Source organism: Quercus lobata, chromosome 8 (genome assembly GCF_001633185.2).
Source record: "Quercus lobata isolate SW786 chromosome 8, ValleyOak3.0 Primary Assembly, whole genome shotgun sequence".
Classification (NCBI taxonomy): Eukaryota; Viridiplantae; Streptophyta; class Magnoliopsida; order Fagales; family Fagaceae; genus Quercus; species Quercus lobata.
In genome coordinates, this window is record NC_044911.1 from 57,320,247 (window position 1) to 57,335,102 (window position 14,856).

Genomic DNA, 14,856 nt, shown 5'->3' on the forward strand with positions numbered 1-14,856 from the left:
ATTGAGTCTGTATCTACTAAAATATGCTCATAAAATGTCTGGGTCTTAAAAGTTTCTATCTTAGGATGTTCCCATCCTGGGGGTATGAGCTGTCTAACTAGGGAGAGGGTGTCTTTTATGTTCTGGTATTCTGGTTCAATCCACAAAATAAAATTCTAAGAGTCTTTTGAGAGTTCAATGCTGTGATCTTCTTTTGGGATTTGGATTTGGGTTTCCTGAGAGGTAGAGGATCTATATTTTGGTTGGTTGGAAGGAGAGGCCAAAGGAGGAAAGGAAGATGCAACTACATTAAATGGTTTCTTTAAATGAGGGGTTAAGGACGTTGAGGGTAGGGCATAAGTCCGTTTGGATGTTGGATTGGGGCTTGAGGAGAGTGGTTGGAAAGGGTTTGGACTACAAGTTAATGGAGTTCTTTCTTGAGATTTATTTGAAGAGAAAGTGGGTGAAGTGAAAGAGGGACAAGGGAGGAATCTGCTAGGGGGAGGAGGAATCGGGGGAGCAGCATAAGACTGTCTGGTCCTGGATTTTGGGGATTTGCTCTTATCTGCAGGGGAACTCATCTTCCCTGTAGAAATTCATGGGTTAGAAAATCAGGAATTGAATTAGTTTCCCCTTTAATATATTCAATATCAAAATCAAAAACTCTTAAAATAGCCTGCCATCGAGCAAAACTTAGTTTGGAAACAAGATTTTGAACATCTTTTTATAAAACTTCTTTAGCACTTTTACAATCAACTCTGATTAAAAACTTTTGATTAAAAAGATCATTTTGGAATTTTGAAATACATAGTATGATAGATAAAATTTCTTTCTTAATAGTATTGTAATTCTCCTGGGTAGCTGACTAAGAGCCAGAATGAAATCTAACAATTTGTTCTTTAGCATCATTTTTTGCTACCTATTTTAGGATTCCACCATAACCTATGTCAGAAGCATCTGTCTCAACAATTTTAAAAGTATCAGGAGAGGGAATAACAATACAAGGAAGTTGTTTAACATATTTTTTAATCTGTCTAACTATCATAGTATGTCTGTCTGTCTGTCCAAGGCGAGGATTCTTTTCTAATCTTTTATACAAGGGTCTGCATATTTTTCTTAATCCCTGAAAATAATCTGAAACATAATTTAAACTGCCAAGAAATCTCTGTAATTGATTTTTATCTTTTATCTCGTCTGGGAATTTATCTGCAAATTGAATAGCTCTGTCAATAGGGCTTAAAGTTCCCTTATAAATATTATGACCTAAAAATCGAATTTTATCTTGAAATAAACTTATTTTAGAGGCCAAAACAACTAAACCATTTTGTTTGATTATTCTGACAAATATATTTAAATGTTTCCAATGGTCATCTATTGTTTTGGAAAAGATTAGGACATCATCTATATAAACAATGGAAAAATCTGTGAAAGGTGTAAATATGTCATTCATTATATATTGAAATTCACTGGGTGCATTCTTCAAACCAAAAGGCATAACATTCCATTCATAATGACCAAAAGGAACTGTAAAAGCAGTTTTGTATCTATCTGTCTCATCTATCTGTATCTGCCAAAATCCACTTTTCATGTCAAATTTAGAAAATATGGTTGCTTCATGAAGTCTGTCAAGAAGATTTTTCTTATTGGGAATAGGATATCTTATCCACTGTAATGCTTTATTTAAAGGTTTATAGTTTATAACTAATCTTGGAACTCCTCGCTCCAATTCTGCCTGAGTTGATGAAAACTATGAATTGTATAAATTATTGTCAAAATAAATTAAAACAGGGTATGGAATATGAAAACTGAAACAAATAAAATCTTACTTGAAAATACTTCTGTCTTTGATTAAAACTGAAAACTTCTGTCTTTCTTACAAGCTTTGAAAATAAACATTGTCTGAAGAATTACAAGATTACAAAGTAAAATCTGTAAAGGGTTACAAGATTATATCTGTCTAGGAGGGAAGGGTTACAAGATTACAAAAGAGAAAGGATTACAAAAGTCTTTCTGAGGGAGAAGGAGAGAGAGAGCTATCTTGGACCTAAGCTGGACCTTAGAATTGAACTCAAAATTTGGACCTTGGAATTGGACCTTATTTTTGGACCTGTCTTCTGTCTTCTGAGTCTGTCTATTTATAGATGGAGTGAACCATGATAAGTCTTCAAAAGTAACCTGAGTTAAGTAAAGTGAACTCAAGTTAATCTGTCGGTAGAATCTTGAACAATAAAAGTCTTCAAAAGTAACCTGAGTTAAGTAAAGTGAACTCAAGTTAATCTGTCAGTAGAATCTTGAACAGTAAAAGTTTTATGAATAGTAGTCTATCTGGCACTCTGTCCGGGCATGCATGCTCGTGAAAAGTAGTAACTTTAAATGCCTGTCTGAACTTTATTGGGTCTATCTGAGAATCTTGGTAATAACTTTGGAACTTTGGAAAAATATGTTTTGTCCTTGTCTGAATTCTTTTTACGCATGCTTGTGAACAGTAGAAATGATTTGGGAACATTTGTCTGTATCTGTTGGAAACTAATCTGGCGCAAGGGGATAGTGACTTGGCGCAGTTGTCTATCTTGTCTGTTAAACCTTTTTGATCACCACTTGAATACACTATCATTTTTGACCTTGTATTCTGAAGGGATATTGTCTTTATTGAGACGCCTTCATGCTCTAACTGAAATCTGTATTAAAGATTTCTATTTTGGCAGAATTTGGTCTGAGATTTTAGCCTTAGAATGGCTATCTTGCTTGCCAAGCAATTGACCGTTAATTTTAAAATTAACTAATTAAAGGTTATTATAATTAAAGGCCATTATGAGAGTCAGAATGAGATGGGAATAAATACATGATGAGAAAGGACAAGAAAGAACTAAAAGTCATGATCCTATATTTCAAGACAAAGATCTTGGCAAAGAGATAGAAGAAATAATGGAAAGATACATATAAACCTCTGACAGACTCCTCTTTTCTTGTTAGACATAATTATACTGGTGAAAGTTCTCATAAAGAAGATGATAAAGATGAATTTTTAAATATAATTGACAGAATGATATTTCAGAAGTGGTACACGGAAATAACTTTGGTAGTTCATAAAGAATTTTCTTTAACAGTTACTGCCCTTGTTGATTCAGGTGCTAATATGAATTGCATACAAGAAGGATTAATACCCTCTAAGTATTATGAATCAACAACAGACAGATTAACTCAGGCTAATGGTGATAGACTTAAAATAAGTAATAAACTAACTAAGGCATACATATATAATAATGGAATCAAGTTCAGAACACCTTTCTTGTTAACAGATAAGTTGTCCTCTAAAGTTATATTAGGAAATCCTTTTTTAGCTTTAATCTACCATTTCGTCACGACAGATAATGGAATATGTACTAATATTTTGGAAACAGAAGTTTTCTTTAAGTTCCTCCTACCCCCATTCCCCAAGGATATACACTTACATTCTATCTTTTATGCTAATTACTTGCACAGTTATCTGTTCAACCATGCCTTTTAATATGAAATTTTATGATTTTAAATTTTTCAGTTCATTTTTTAGGTTATTAATATCTGTTTGTAGGTTTGTCACAGTTATAGGTTTATTGGGTTTAAATCTATCAGTAATTTCAGTAAAATTATAAGTTGACTTATAATCTTTTAGATCTGTGGGGTCAGAGAATTTGCGACCTTGGCCCACTTTACATTAAGGCCCAAGGCCTAAGCCGAGGAGAACAATTGCCGAGGACACACAGTGAAAGTCTCAAAAAAGGCCTAAGGATAAGGCCGAGGATAATCTTATGCTCGGCATCTCACAGAACGCCTAAAGGAGAGGACGAGCTCGATGCAGGAGCAGGACAAGTAAAAAAGCTGCCAATACTGTAGTAAAGAACTCTGCATCTAACAGGTCCATACTCTTCACCATGTCGTTCAGCTTTTACAACCACCCCCAACCACTCTAGGTATGGGCTGATAAGACAAGTCTCCACCCCAGAAAGTGGTATTTACACGTGGACACTAGAAGGGGGGTAAATGCTAGTATAAAAGGGAAGGAGAACCAATGGAGAAGGGGATCCGGGGCAGGAAGTCCTAGGAGAGGAGAATAATAACATTAAACTCCTCGGACAAGGTCTAAAAACTGGAACTATTCATTGTCACCACCAGAAGAAGATCTCGTTAAACTCGTCAGGATTCACCTTCATGCAAATTTCCGTAGACACCATGGCTAACCGCTGTTCATTGACCCGGGCCTAGCCTTTCAAGCCCACGCTCTACAAATAATATTGTTCGGGCCCTTAAACGTACGAACCCGGTATCTTTCTTGGGTCACCACAAATCGTGCCCCTACAAAATCTATTTCAAATCTATCAGTTTCAGTTAAAGATTCTTTTAATTTAGATAAATAATCTTTTTTAGACTGTAGATCTGGAAGTTTATCTATTAAATCCATTATTATGTCTTCTTGTTTTGTTAAGACACATATTTTTAATTTTCTTTTACAATAACAATTATCAGGATTATTACAGTTACATAATTTAACATTTTCATCATGTGAAGAAACATCTGTAGAGGATGATGAAGTGCTGTTACTATTATCTATCTGGTGAATTTCATTATCTATTTCATCACTATCTGTCAGTCCTATTATACTCATTAATTTATCCTTCAATTTTCCTGATATATCAAGGTTATTTTTCTTTCTTTGAAAGTTACAATATCTGCTAATGTGTCCTTTTTTCCCACATTTGAAGCAAGTAATGTCACTTTCCCTACGTCTATCATGTTTCTTTCTTTTGGATTCTTCTTTCTTGTCTTTAGACTTACCTTTATAATATCTTCTATTATTGTTCTTATATCTATCACTTTTGTCATCTTTCTTTTCTTTTCTTCTTTTCCTAGCGGGAGCAATTAATGGATCAAAACCATATTGCTCACAAAAAGTTCCTAGCTCTTTTTTAGCAAATCTTTTTTCTTTTTCTATCTGGTTTTTTAGCCTTAAGTCATTACATAGCCATAGACCTGTTTTATTAGTTGAAGATATTATGTCTCCATATGTTAGGCTAGGATAGTCTATTGTTCCATCATTATTAACTATATCAAGTCTAACTTTCTGAGCAAAGAAATAAGGTAAGCCAGTAATAAATTTTTCTTTCCAGAAGGATTGTTGACAATCATTCCTACTTAAAACTTTTGAAATAAAGACATCTTTATACCATCTAAAATCTGAAAGTTGTGGACATCTTAAATTAATTAAAACATCTGAAGCTCTTTCTTTGTATTGATTGGGATCACCAACAAAATGTTTAGTTATGGTAAAAATTAAAGTATTAACTGCATCTTGTGAATGCTGTCTATCTGTCATTATAACACTTCCATCTGTTTCTCTTTTAACAGCTGTTAATATCCCATTTCTATCATCATTATTTAAATAATTATTTAAAACCAGTGACAATTAAATGAGCTATCTGATGGTCCTGTTTTCCATGATTCTTATAAACATTAGTGAGCAAAGTCATTTCATGTAAAAGGTTTATTATTTCATATTCTAATATTCCATCAATATTCCATTCATAAATTAAATCTGGCGAATAAGACGAATTAACATAAGTATGTCTTTCTTCAAATTGTAAATCAGGGGAAGTAGGTTTAGGATACCAATTCTTTATGGGGTATAAATCTTCAATTCTTCCTTTTTTACGATCTTGTGATGAAGATACTAAAGTTAATTTATTAATTTATAATTTATCTGTGAATTGTGATTCCAAATTATTTATGTCTGTCAAATCTATCAATTGATTGTCTTCTGATTCTTCATCCTCTGAAGAGTCAGTTCGTCTTGTTGTATTTAACGTTATGATATTCTTATTTTTTAATGGCTCCATATCCTTTAATGATTCTAATTTCATTAAGTCTAATTTTTTATTTATTTCATTAAGTAAATTATCAATTTTCTCTGTCATGAGTTTCTTTAAAGGTGCTTTAAGGTGAGGAGGTATTTCATGAGGGATAAACAAAGGGGTATTAGACTTATTTTCTTTTTTTATGGAAGTGGAAGGGGGTATTATTCTGTCTTCTATGTCTTGTAGCTTTGGACCAATAGTTTTCAGATAGGTATTGGTGTAATTGTTCTGTTGAATTATACTGTCTAGGTTCTTATTATCATCATTTATGCTAGGTCTTTTGATAGGCGTAGCCAATACTTGGACTCCACTATTTTGACTCAATATAATTGATTCAAATGGTGGATAAGTCTGATACACTTTCTCATGATTTTCTGTCTTTGTCCATGACAATATTTTTTCTATTACACTTATCTTTTTGTTATGATAATCCAAAAAGTCAAAGAAACTAAAGTGTGTCTGCAAGTCTGTCATCATTTCAAAATACTTAGTTCTTAAATTATTTCTTTCTTGTGCATTATATTCTTCAAAAAATTGATTCTTTCTGTCATTATTTTCAGGTTTTAAATAATCATATTTTAGTAGTTCTTTATCTAAAACAAATTCTTTAGATAAAATATTAATTTGTCTTCTATCATGTATGCAATACAAAAGAGCACCAACGAGTTGCTGCGACATAAGTTGTGCTCGTGTTCGCCCAAATGCCTTACCACTAAACCCCCGACCCAGTTGATATGGCCACATACATTTGTAGACTATTCTTTCATTGGTAGGCCATTCTTTTGTTTGGCCTACACATATCCAAAGATTCTCTCTCCAAAACTTCTGCAGCCGAATTATTATAAAACCATAAATTTCGGCTTTTAATTTCTTACACAAACACTTTTAAGGAAATTAAAAATATATATTAAATATTAATATTAAGTTATTATTATTATTATTTTCGTATAAAGAATTAAAATACGTTTTCTTTACAATAAATTAAAACCCTTAAAACCCGGTATGACAAAAATTGCTTTTTCAAAGCTTCGATTATACCGCCTAAAGTCAGGAGGGCCAAGAAAGTAGGTTTCTGAATTAAACATTAATTAATCTTTTCAAAATTAAAAGAAAATCTCTATTTTTTTAGTAATAAAAAATTAAGTTTGATACGGGTCACCTTTGCTTATGAAGTGCCTCCTATTTATCCATTTATTTATGTGACCAAATGACTGGTTTGCCCATTATAGATTGGGTGATATGCATTTTTATAGGAGGATATAATTGTATATATTGGTTCCTGGTCTATAATAAATTCAGGCGCCCAAGCAATTGGAAGACTTGGTCGGCAATAAAAGAATTTCCGCAGACAAAAGAGGGTGTTGTTTTGGTAGTCTTGTAGTTAACTGTATTTATGATTTTTTCCCATATCAAATTATCAATTTCATGTTTCTAGTTTCATTCATTTTCCTTTCTCAAAAAAAAAAAAAAAAAGTTTATTTCATTTTAAGTTTTTAACAAGAGCCTTTGAGGAAAATTATTTTAATAATTTTTTTCACAATTTATTAAGATGGTAATTAAATTATGACTTTTATTTTTAGAAGAAGGTAAATTGTGATTAGAACATCACCTTTTTTTTTTTTTTTTTTACATAAATACATTATTTGCATTACTTTTTACATCAACTTATTGTTGACATACTTTATAATACACCCATTGTTGCTATATGCCACATTAACAGTCGTAAAACAATTGTATTCTTATATTCATTGAAAAGTGATACTTGAAGAAATGATATCTGCTGCTTACTACTGCCTCCAATAATTTAAAAAAAAAAAAAAAAGTAATAATGTGAGTAATTCAAAAACATTGTGTACTATATATTGAAGATAAAGGTAATATATAAATTTTATGAATGGAAAGTTATATAATCAAAGTGCTTGAATTAGGTTGAAACTATCTTTCAAAAAAAAGTGCTCGAATTAGTTTTTTTTTTTTTTTAATAAATAGAAATGCTCAAACGAGTCTACTCTTTAGGTAATTGCCACGCATTCTAAAAGTAGAAAAAATAATAATAATTTGTGTGAGCAAGTTTAGAAAATACAAAAAAGTTGTGAGAATTATGCTCATTGTTAAATTATATCTAATGTAGGGTATATATAGAAAAACATTAAGTTCAGTTGGTAATCTTGAAACTACAACAGCTCATAGTATTACCATATTCTACGAAACCATGATTTACACATTTATAAAAATATTCTAGTATATATTAATTTCTAACACACATGATGGCTAGTCTATTAATACGCTACTTGTTTTTATTTGTACTTTTTATATATCTATTTTTTTACTGAATGAGTAAAGTTCCTAGAGTTAAATATCAAGGCATTAAAATTTAAAACAACGTGGCATTCTTAAGCAATGTTTATTTTTTCAAATACATGTTTTAACAAACTCTTTACCATTTCTTTATCACATTTAAATATTATTTTTAATTATCTCTTAAATATTTTTGTACCCATTTTTTCAAATACAAAATTCCATTTTTTTAAGCCAAAAAAATATTTATGTAATGAATAGTGACTCTTCAAACAAAAAGAACTACTGTTCTTGAGCAATTTTCCCCTATTTTAGAAAGATTGTTAGACTTATATTTTAAGAGTTTACCCTATAAAATAGAGAGGGCTTTAATTTGCCTATTCTATTGGAGATGCAATAATAAGCAGAAACATTTGAGTAGAACTGGTTTCAAAAGCAAAAATTTTAGGACAACATAAAACACCACAACCCCAATTGTTCACATGGTAGGTTGTGAGTGATGGAGAAAAAATTGTGGATCCATATAAAAGTGACAAACAACTAATCATAATTTACGGTATAGAAAATTTGTGGGAAAAGTTGTGGTGTTTTATGTGGTAATAAAAATTACTCTTTTAAAAATTATAGCTTCACTAGCTGATTTGGATGTTCTAGACTTCTAGTTAAAAAAAAAAAAAAAAACAAAGGGGGAAAACAAAATGAGTTGAGTGTCAGTAAATGGATAATTATAGACTTTTTTTTTTATTCAGGATAATTATAGAATTTTTTTTTTTTTTTTATTCAGGATAATTATAGACTTATTTATTTATTTATTTATTTTATTCAGGATAATTATAGACTTTTGAGGGCTAGAACACAGTTTAATAATTCACAAGGACGTATTTGCAAAAAGGTCACTCAATGAAAAGATATATACTAGCGTCTCAGTATAACGCACAAAGACACACACACTAACACTGTAACACTCTCTCTCTCTCTCTCTCTCTCTCTCTCTCTGTTACCCATACCTAAAAGAGAGAATCAATAAGCCATGGGTTGGTCACTCTGTCCTGGAAAATCAAAGAAGAAGCAGAACAAGAAGCCCAACGATTCGATCTCATCAACCTCAGGTACTTCTATGAAAGAAAAAAAAGAGAGCAAATTTCAGTTACACTTATCATTCTACTTAAGCTTAATTTAAACTCTTATATACCCAGTGCCATATTTTTTCTTAAAGTTTGTTTTTTTAATGTATGTGTGCCATTGGATACTTGCTGAGATTGATGGGCACTTGTCCTTTTGCCTAATTGTGTGGATCATTGTTGTGATCTGCTTTGGTTTCAGTGGGGAATGCAATTTTGAGAAAATTGTTTCTGCTGATGACTGTGCAATTTTTTTTTTTTTGTGGCATTGTATTCAAATTGATTTGCTTGCAATAAGATTCAGATTTTGTGGGCATTCTGAGTTATTTTCCTTTGAATTTCAGAGTTTGATTTGCCTTCAAAGTCTTTTTTTTTAAGTAATGAATTCTGTTTGAGTGTCAATTGTGTTGTTTAATTGCTTCTGGATTTGTTTCTTTGAGACCATCTACCAAACAAGCTGAATTATGAATTTTTTAGTGTTGGAATAGGTGAAAAATCATTGGTTAATTACTGCAATGGAGCTGAGGCTGTCTTAAAGTACACCAGACACTTGTGTAGTTCATAAACTTCTAACTTATTTTTATGTCATAATGAATGGTGTTGATATCTATTGATCATTCCGCTACACTAATTATGCAGATGTTTCCATATTTGTTTTATGTGTTTGAAAAATCCAAAATTGAATCCTTTTTAGGTGTTATTTATTTGTTGTGTCTTTTGTGATGCTTGTTTTCTTTCTAAGCTCTTAATGATATGTTTGTACCTTTTCTGTTGTCACTTCATCCAAATCAAAACCCGGCTTTAACTTTGCTGCCATCATACTATTGTTGTTTATCAGATTTTTTTTTAACTATTATATTAATAGCATCGTTGCTTTTTTATTGTTTTAGAGAAATTGAAGGTGAATTCGTCACTAGACATAAAGAAGGAGGCCACTAAAGATGGAGGGTCTGATCACATTGGTGCATACACATTTACATTTCGTGAATTGGCAGCTGCAACAAAGAATTTTAGGGCTGATTGTCTTTTGGGTGAAGGAGGTTTTGGACGAGTATATAAAGGGAGATTGGAGAGTAGCAATCAGGTATGTTGAGTTTGTCAGTTGTTATGTATTAAGAAATAAACAGAATTTCCCCCAAAACTGGTCCTCCAACTCAGTAAATGGCAATTATAATAACCATTGACGTCTGGTTTTAACTACATGATGTATTTAATAGTCACATTACTAGTTTAGACGGCTTAATGGTCATGTGATCAAAAACACATGGATGATTGTATGAACCACCACATGATATATTTTGAAGGAGATTCCTCTGAAGGCGTTTCAAATGACCATCCATGTGTATTTAATTACATGATCTAGTAAGTTATTTAAACAATCACGTGACTATTTAATATGTCCTGTAATTGAAAGGACACGTGAATGGTAATTTGGAAATTTTCTCCAAACAAATTTGGAGAAAAATTCTGTCTAAAAGTAAAGGATTTTCATCAACTACAAATATTTAGTGCCATTTATTAAAAACAGTTTAAGATGGTAGGTCCTTAAGCTGCATCTTTGGAATTTTTTTTTATATTTTGAAAGGGAAAACCTAATAAATCCAAATTCAAAAGGCAATAAATATTTATTGTCTTTTATGTGCCTGATTTTACTTTGCCCTGATGTATACTTCCTGTATGCTCAAGTGACACTCTTTTTAATTATTTTAATCTATTTTTTCATTACTTATAAAAAAAAAAAAAATGCAGTAAAACTTTCTTACCCACATCGCGACTTAAAAAGTTTAATAAAGCCTCCACTCACTTGTGGCAATCACTTTTGCTTCAGCACCATCACTTCTCCCTAGCAATATCCTCCATAACACCACCAGGACAACTGCTAACACTGCCACCTCATCAAACCATTGCTGCCATAACCCTAGTGCCTATTGCTATTTGCATCATGTCTCCATCATCAACACAGTTGCTACAGCTACAAGATACACCATGATTGCATTCAAATGTTCCTCTGTCAATACACAATATCCTACCACAGAATTGCCATATTTTTCACCATTATAACCATATCCGCCTCACCTGTAGATGGGGCCCCTAATACGGATTTCTGTTCATAACTTTTGCTTGTTTTAGATAGGAAAAAGGCGAAGGAAGTGAAAATTACGAAGTACAAGCGAAACCACTCTTATACTTTTATGATGCAGGACAGAAGCTTTATTGAGCCCTAATACCAATTTTGTTGCGGGATATTTAAGAATTCAGCTCTAAATTAGATTTCTTGATGAGATCTTTAAGGGTTCTGGAATAGGTTTGATATTTAAGGGTTTAGGTAGGTATAGATTTTCTTAAGCAATCACACTTAGGTAGGAGAAGGCAATCACACTTAGGTTTTTCTAACCTGCTAAAATTTTATTAAAATCAATTTCACTATGAATGTTATTGGCTACAATAAAAATATTAGGATTACTAATAACAAAGAAAGAGTACTTAAGAACTTCCAAACCAAAAAGGACTCAAAACATAACTCATGGACCTCTAGAATAGCCCATTCACCAAACTAGCACTACTTTATTAAAATTGAACCAGAAACTTTCTAACCTAAAGAAAGTTAATTCTAAGACTCAATAATAACTAAAGTGGCTTATAAAAGGTGCCAAGAAGTTGAAACTAGACCACAATTCTTGAATCTTTTGGTATTTAATCTTTTACTTTTTCCTTGAACTCTTTACTGTCGGCATATTTTTAACTCATGCCCAATTAAACATAGGGGTAACTTTTGCAAAGAACTCCCACCAGAAATCATTTATACTTTCAGCTTGTGTAGACATAAAAAATATACTTAGTTCCCATCATTTTGCTAAAAATTGGGAGGATGCTTTCCTAGCCGTGGATTTTTTTTTCCCTGTTATTACTGAGTTAGACATGCATTTAATGGTCTTGAACCCGTGACCTTGTCCTTCACCCTATTCTTTTATGGGAGAATTTTGCTTCCGGTTGGAGCTCATTGGCATGCAGGGGGATGAGATGCCATTTGGTCCAAGGACCATTGGCGTTCATCAATATTCTTACTACCATTGTTCATCAACCTTTGAACTTTGAATTTCTAAGTAGGCTTGCAGCAAGACCTGAACCTTCAACTTATTTTGTTTGTTGTAGGTTGTAGCTATCAAGCAACTTGATCGTAATGGGCTGCAAGGGAACAGGGAATTCCTTGTTGAAGTATTGATGCTAAGCCTGCTTCACCATCCAAATCTTGTTAACTTAATTGGTTATTGTGCTGATGGAGATCAGAGGCTTCTGGTTTATGAATACATGCCATTAGGATCTTTGGAAGACCATCTACATGGTATGTTCATCATCAGTAATGTTCCTTTCCTTTTTAATTCAAAATTTTATGATTTTCTAGTACTTTGCCTCTAAATATCCCTTTGTTCCTTGAGAATTTTACCATAAGAAGTATTTGTTCACTAGATTGAGATTTGCTAGGTTAAAGGAATCAGAAAGTTTGGATGATTTTGGAATCACTTGGTTTTTCCGGACTGGTATTGTTCTCCTTTTACCTTCATAAAGTTCAAGAACCTATTTTAGACAGATAATCCTAAATCATGTGATCATGACTTTTTCTGTCATGAGACGTCCTAAGTGGTTAACTAATTTTTTAACCACACTGTTAAATGTATATGTGTCAACTTATGGTGCTTAGGAAATTTCCATGCTTGTTATTTATGGTTCAGGTGCTTGATTCAGTTGGGTTATCTTTTTTTTTTTTTTCTACCTTTCATGTGCATATTTGATGTTGTCAACTTATCCAAATAAATAAATAATAGTAATGATTTACTTTAATGCTTTTATAAATGCCAGACCTTCCGCCTGACAAAAAACGACTCGATTGGAATACAAGAATGAAAATAGCTGCAGGTGCTGCAAAGGGCTTGGAGTATTTACATGACAAAGCTAACCCCCCTGTGATTTATCGTGATTTGAAGTGCTCAAACATTCTGCTCGATGAAGACTATCATCCCAAGCTATCTGATTTTGGCTTGGCCAAATTGGGTCCTGTTGGAGATAATACCCATGTATCCACCAGAGTGATGGGAACCTATGGATATTGTGCACCTGAATATGCAATGACTGGTCAGCTTACATTGAAATCAGATGTTTATAGCTTTGGGGTTGTTCTTCTGGAAATTATCACTGGAAGAAAAGCAATTGACAACGCAAGAGCTGCTGGGGAACACAATCTGGTTGCTTGGGTAAGATGGCCCTCTCATCTCTGCTATGATATCTTTGATGGTAAAATGATAACGTTCTGGTATTGGGGCTTACAAAATAGAACTTGTAAAAAGTGTGTTATCATGCAAAGTCCATAGAGACTTCTTTGTTTGTTATATGAGGTCAGCAACCTACCTTGCTATTCATGCATCATTCAAATTATAGAAGGTCCCTTACTATCAAGTTTGAATTGGACCATCTGCATATTCAAGAGTCAACTTAAATAGCACATTTGATGGACAAGCGTCATTGGCAAAAAAATATTTACATATTTTGCAGTAGTGATAATTTCATACAGAGAGAAATAAAATGGTACAGTTGTAATAATTTGTTTACAAAAAATTGATTACTTGTGTGATCCTCCTAACATAAATGTTTTCTCTATGTTGCAGGCCCGGCCCCTGTTTAAAGATCGAAGAAAATTTTCACAGATGGCTGACCCAATGCTCCAAGGCCAATATCCAGTAAGGGGATTGTATCAAGCTCTTGCTGTTGCTGCAATGTGTGTTCAGGAACAACCTAATATGCGACCCCTGATAGCTGATGTAGTCACAGCACTTTCTTATCTTGCTACCCAAAAATATGACCCTGAATCCCAGCCAGTCCAGGCCTCCCGCATGGTTTCTTCTACTCCTAGAACCAGAAGGGAGCAGTGAAATAGTATGTGATCAAGCCAGAAGATTTTTCCATCTTCAGAAGCCCACGATGAGGTTGCTGCCTCCTGCTACCTGTGGTGTGGTGATGCATCGGAATGTTCTTGAAATGGATTTGTAGTTGTGATTCAGAGGTCAATGGATTGGAGCCATTTGGTTTGCTATTGCCATTGCCGGCACATGTGGTGTGCCTGTTTCTCAAATTTTGCATCACTCAAGATAGCAGGTATTGTGGCCAGTCCTATTGTCTTGTAACAGGAAATATATAGTATTCTTTTTCCCGTTTACTCTCTCTTTTGACGAGATTCTTTTATGTACAATTGAGCTTGGGGTTTTTGTATCTATATAGAAACTGTTCCCCTTGAAGAGCATCCTCATTACTGCTTGTTTGAAGAGTTTGGTAAATAGTTTGCCATAGCCCTTTCAATTTATTTTTTTAGTTGAGTTTCAGGGATCCTGAAATTGAGTAGAATGTCTGTTGAATTGCAAGGTTTCAGAGGCGTAAGAATAGATCCCTAACCTTACCACACAACCTTTTTTATTTCAGTTTAATGCCTTAGATTTAACTTCATATTTCAATGGGCATTGCTCTAAATTATCATTTGTATGTGCTGCAATTTGGCTTAGTACTTTATTTATTTATTTATT

The 14,856-nt window shown here is 32.9% G+C and overlaps 1 protein-coding gene across 1 annotated transcript; it reads left to right on the forward strand.

Moving 5' to 3' along the window:
• Positions 1-9,104: 9,104 nt before the first annotated feature.
• LOC115957850 (probable serine/threonine-protein kinase PBL7) lies at positions 9,105-14,639 on the forward strand. Its single transcript, XM_031076184.1, has 5 exons — positions 9,105-9,274; positions 10,177-10,370; positions 12,440-12,629; positions 13,145-13,536; positions 13,948-14,639. Exons 1-5 carry the CDS (start codon positions 9,196-9,198, stop codon positions 14,209-14,211), a joined length of 1,119 nt encoding a protein of 372 aa, XP_030932044.1. The 5' UTR covers positions 9,105-9,195; the 3' UTR covers positions 14,212-14,639.
• The last annotated feature ends 217 nt before the right edge of the window (positions 14,640-14,856 follow it).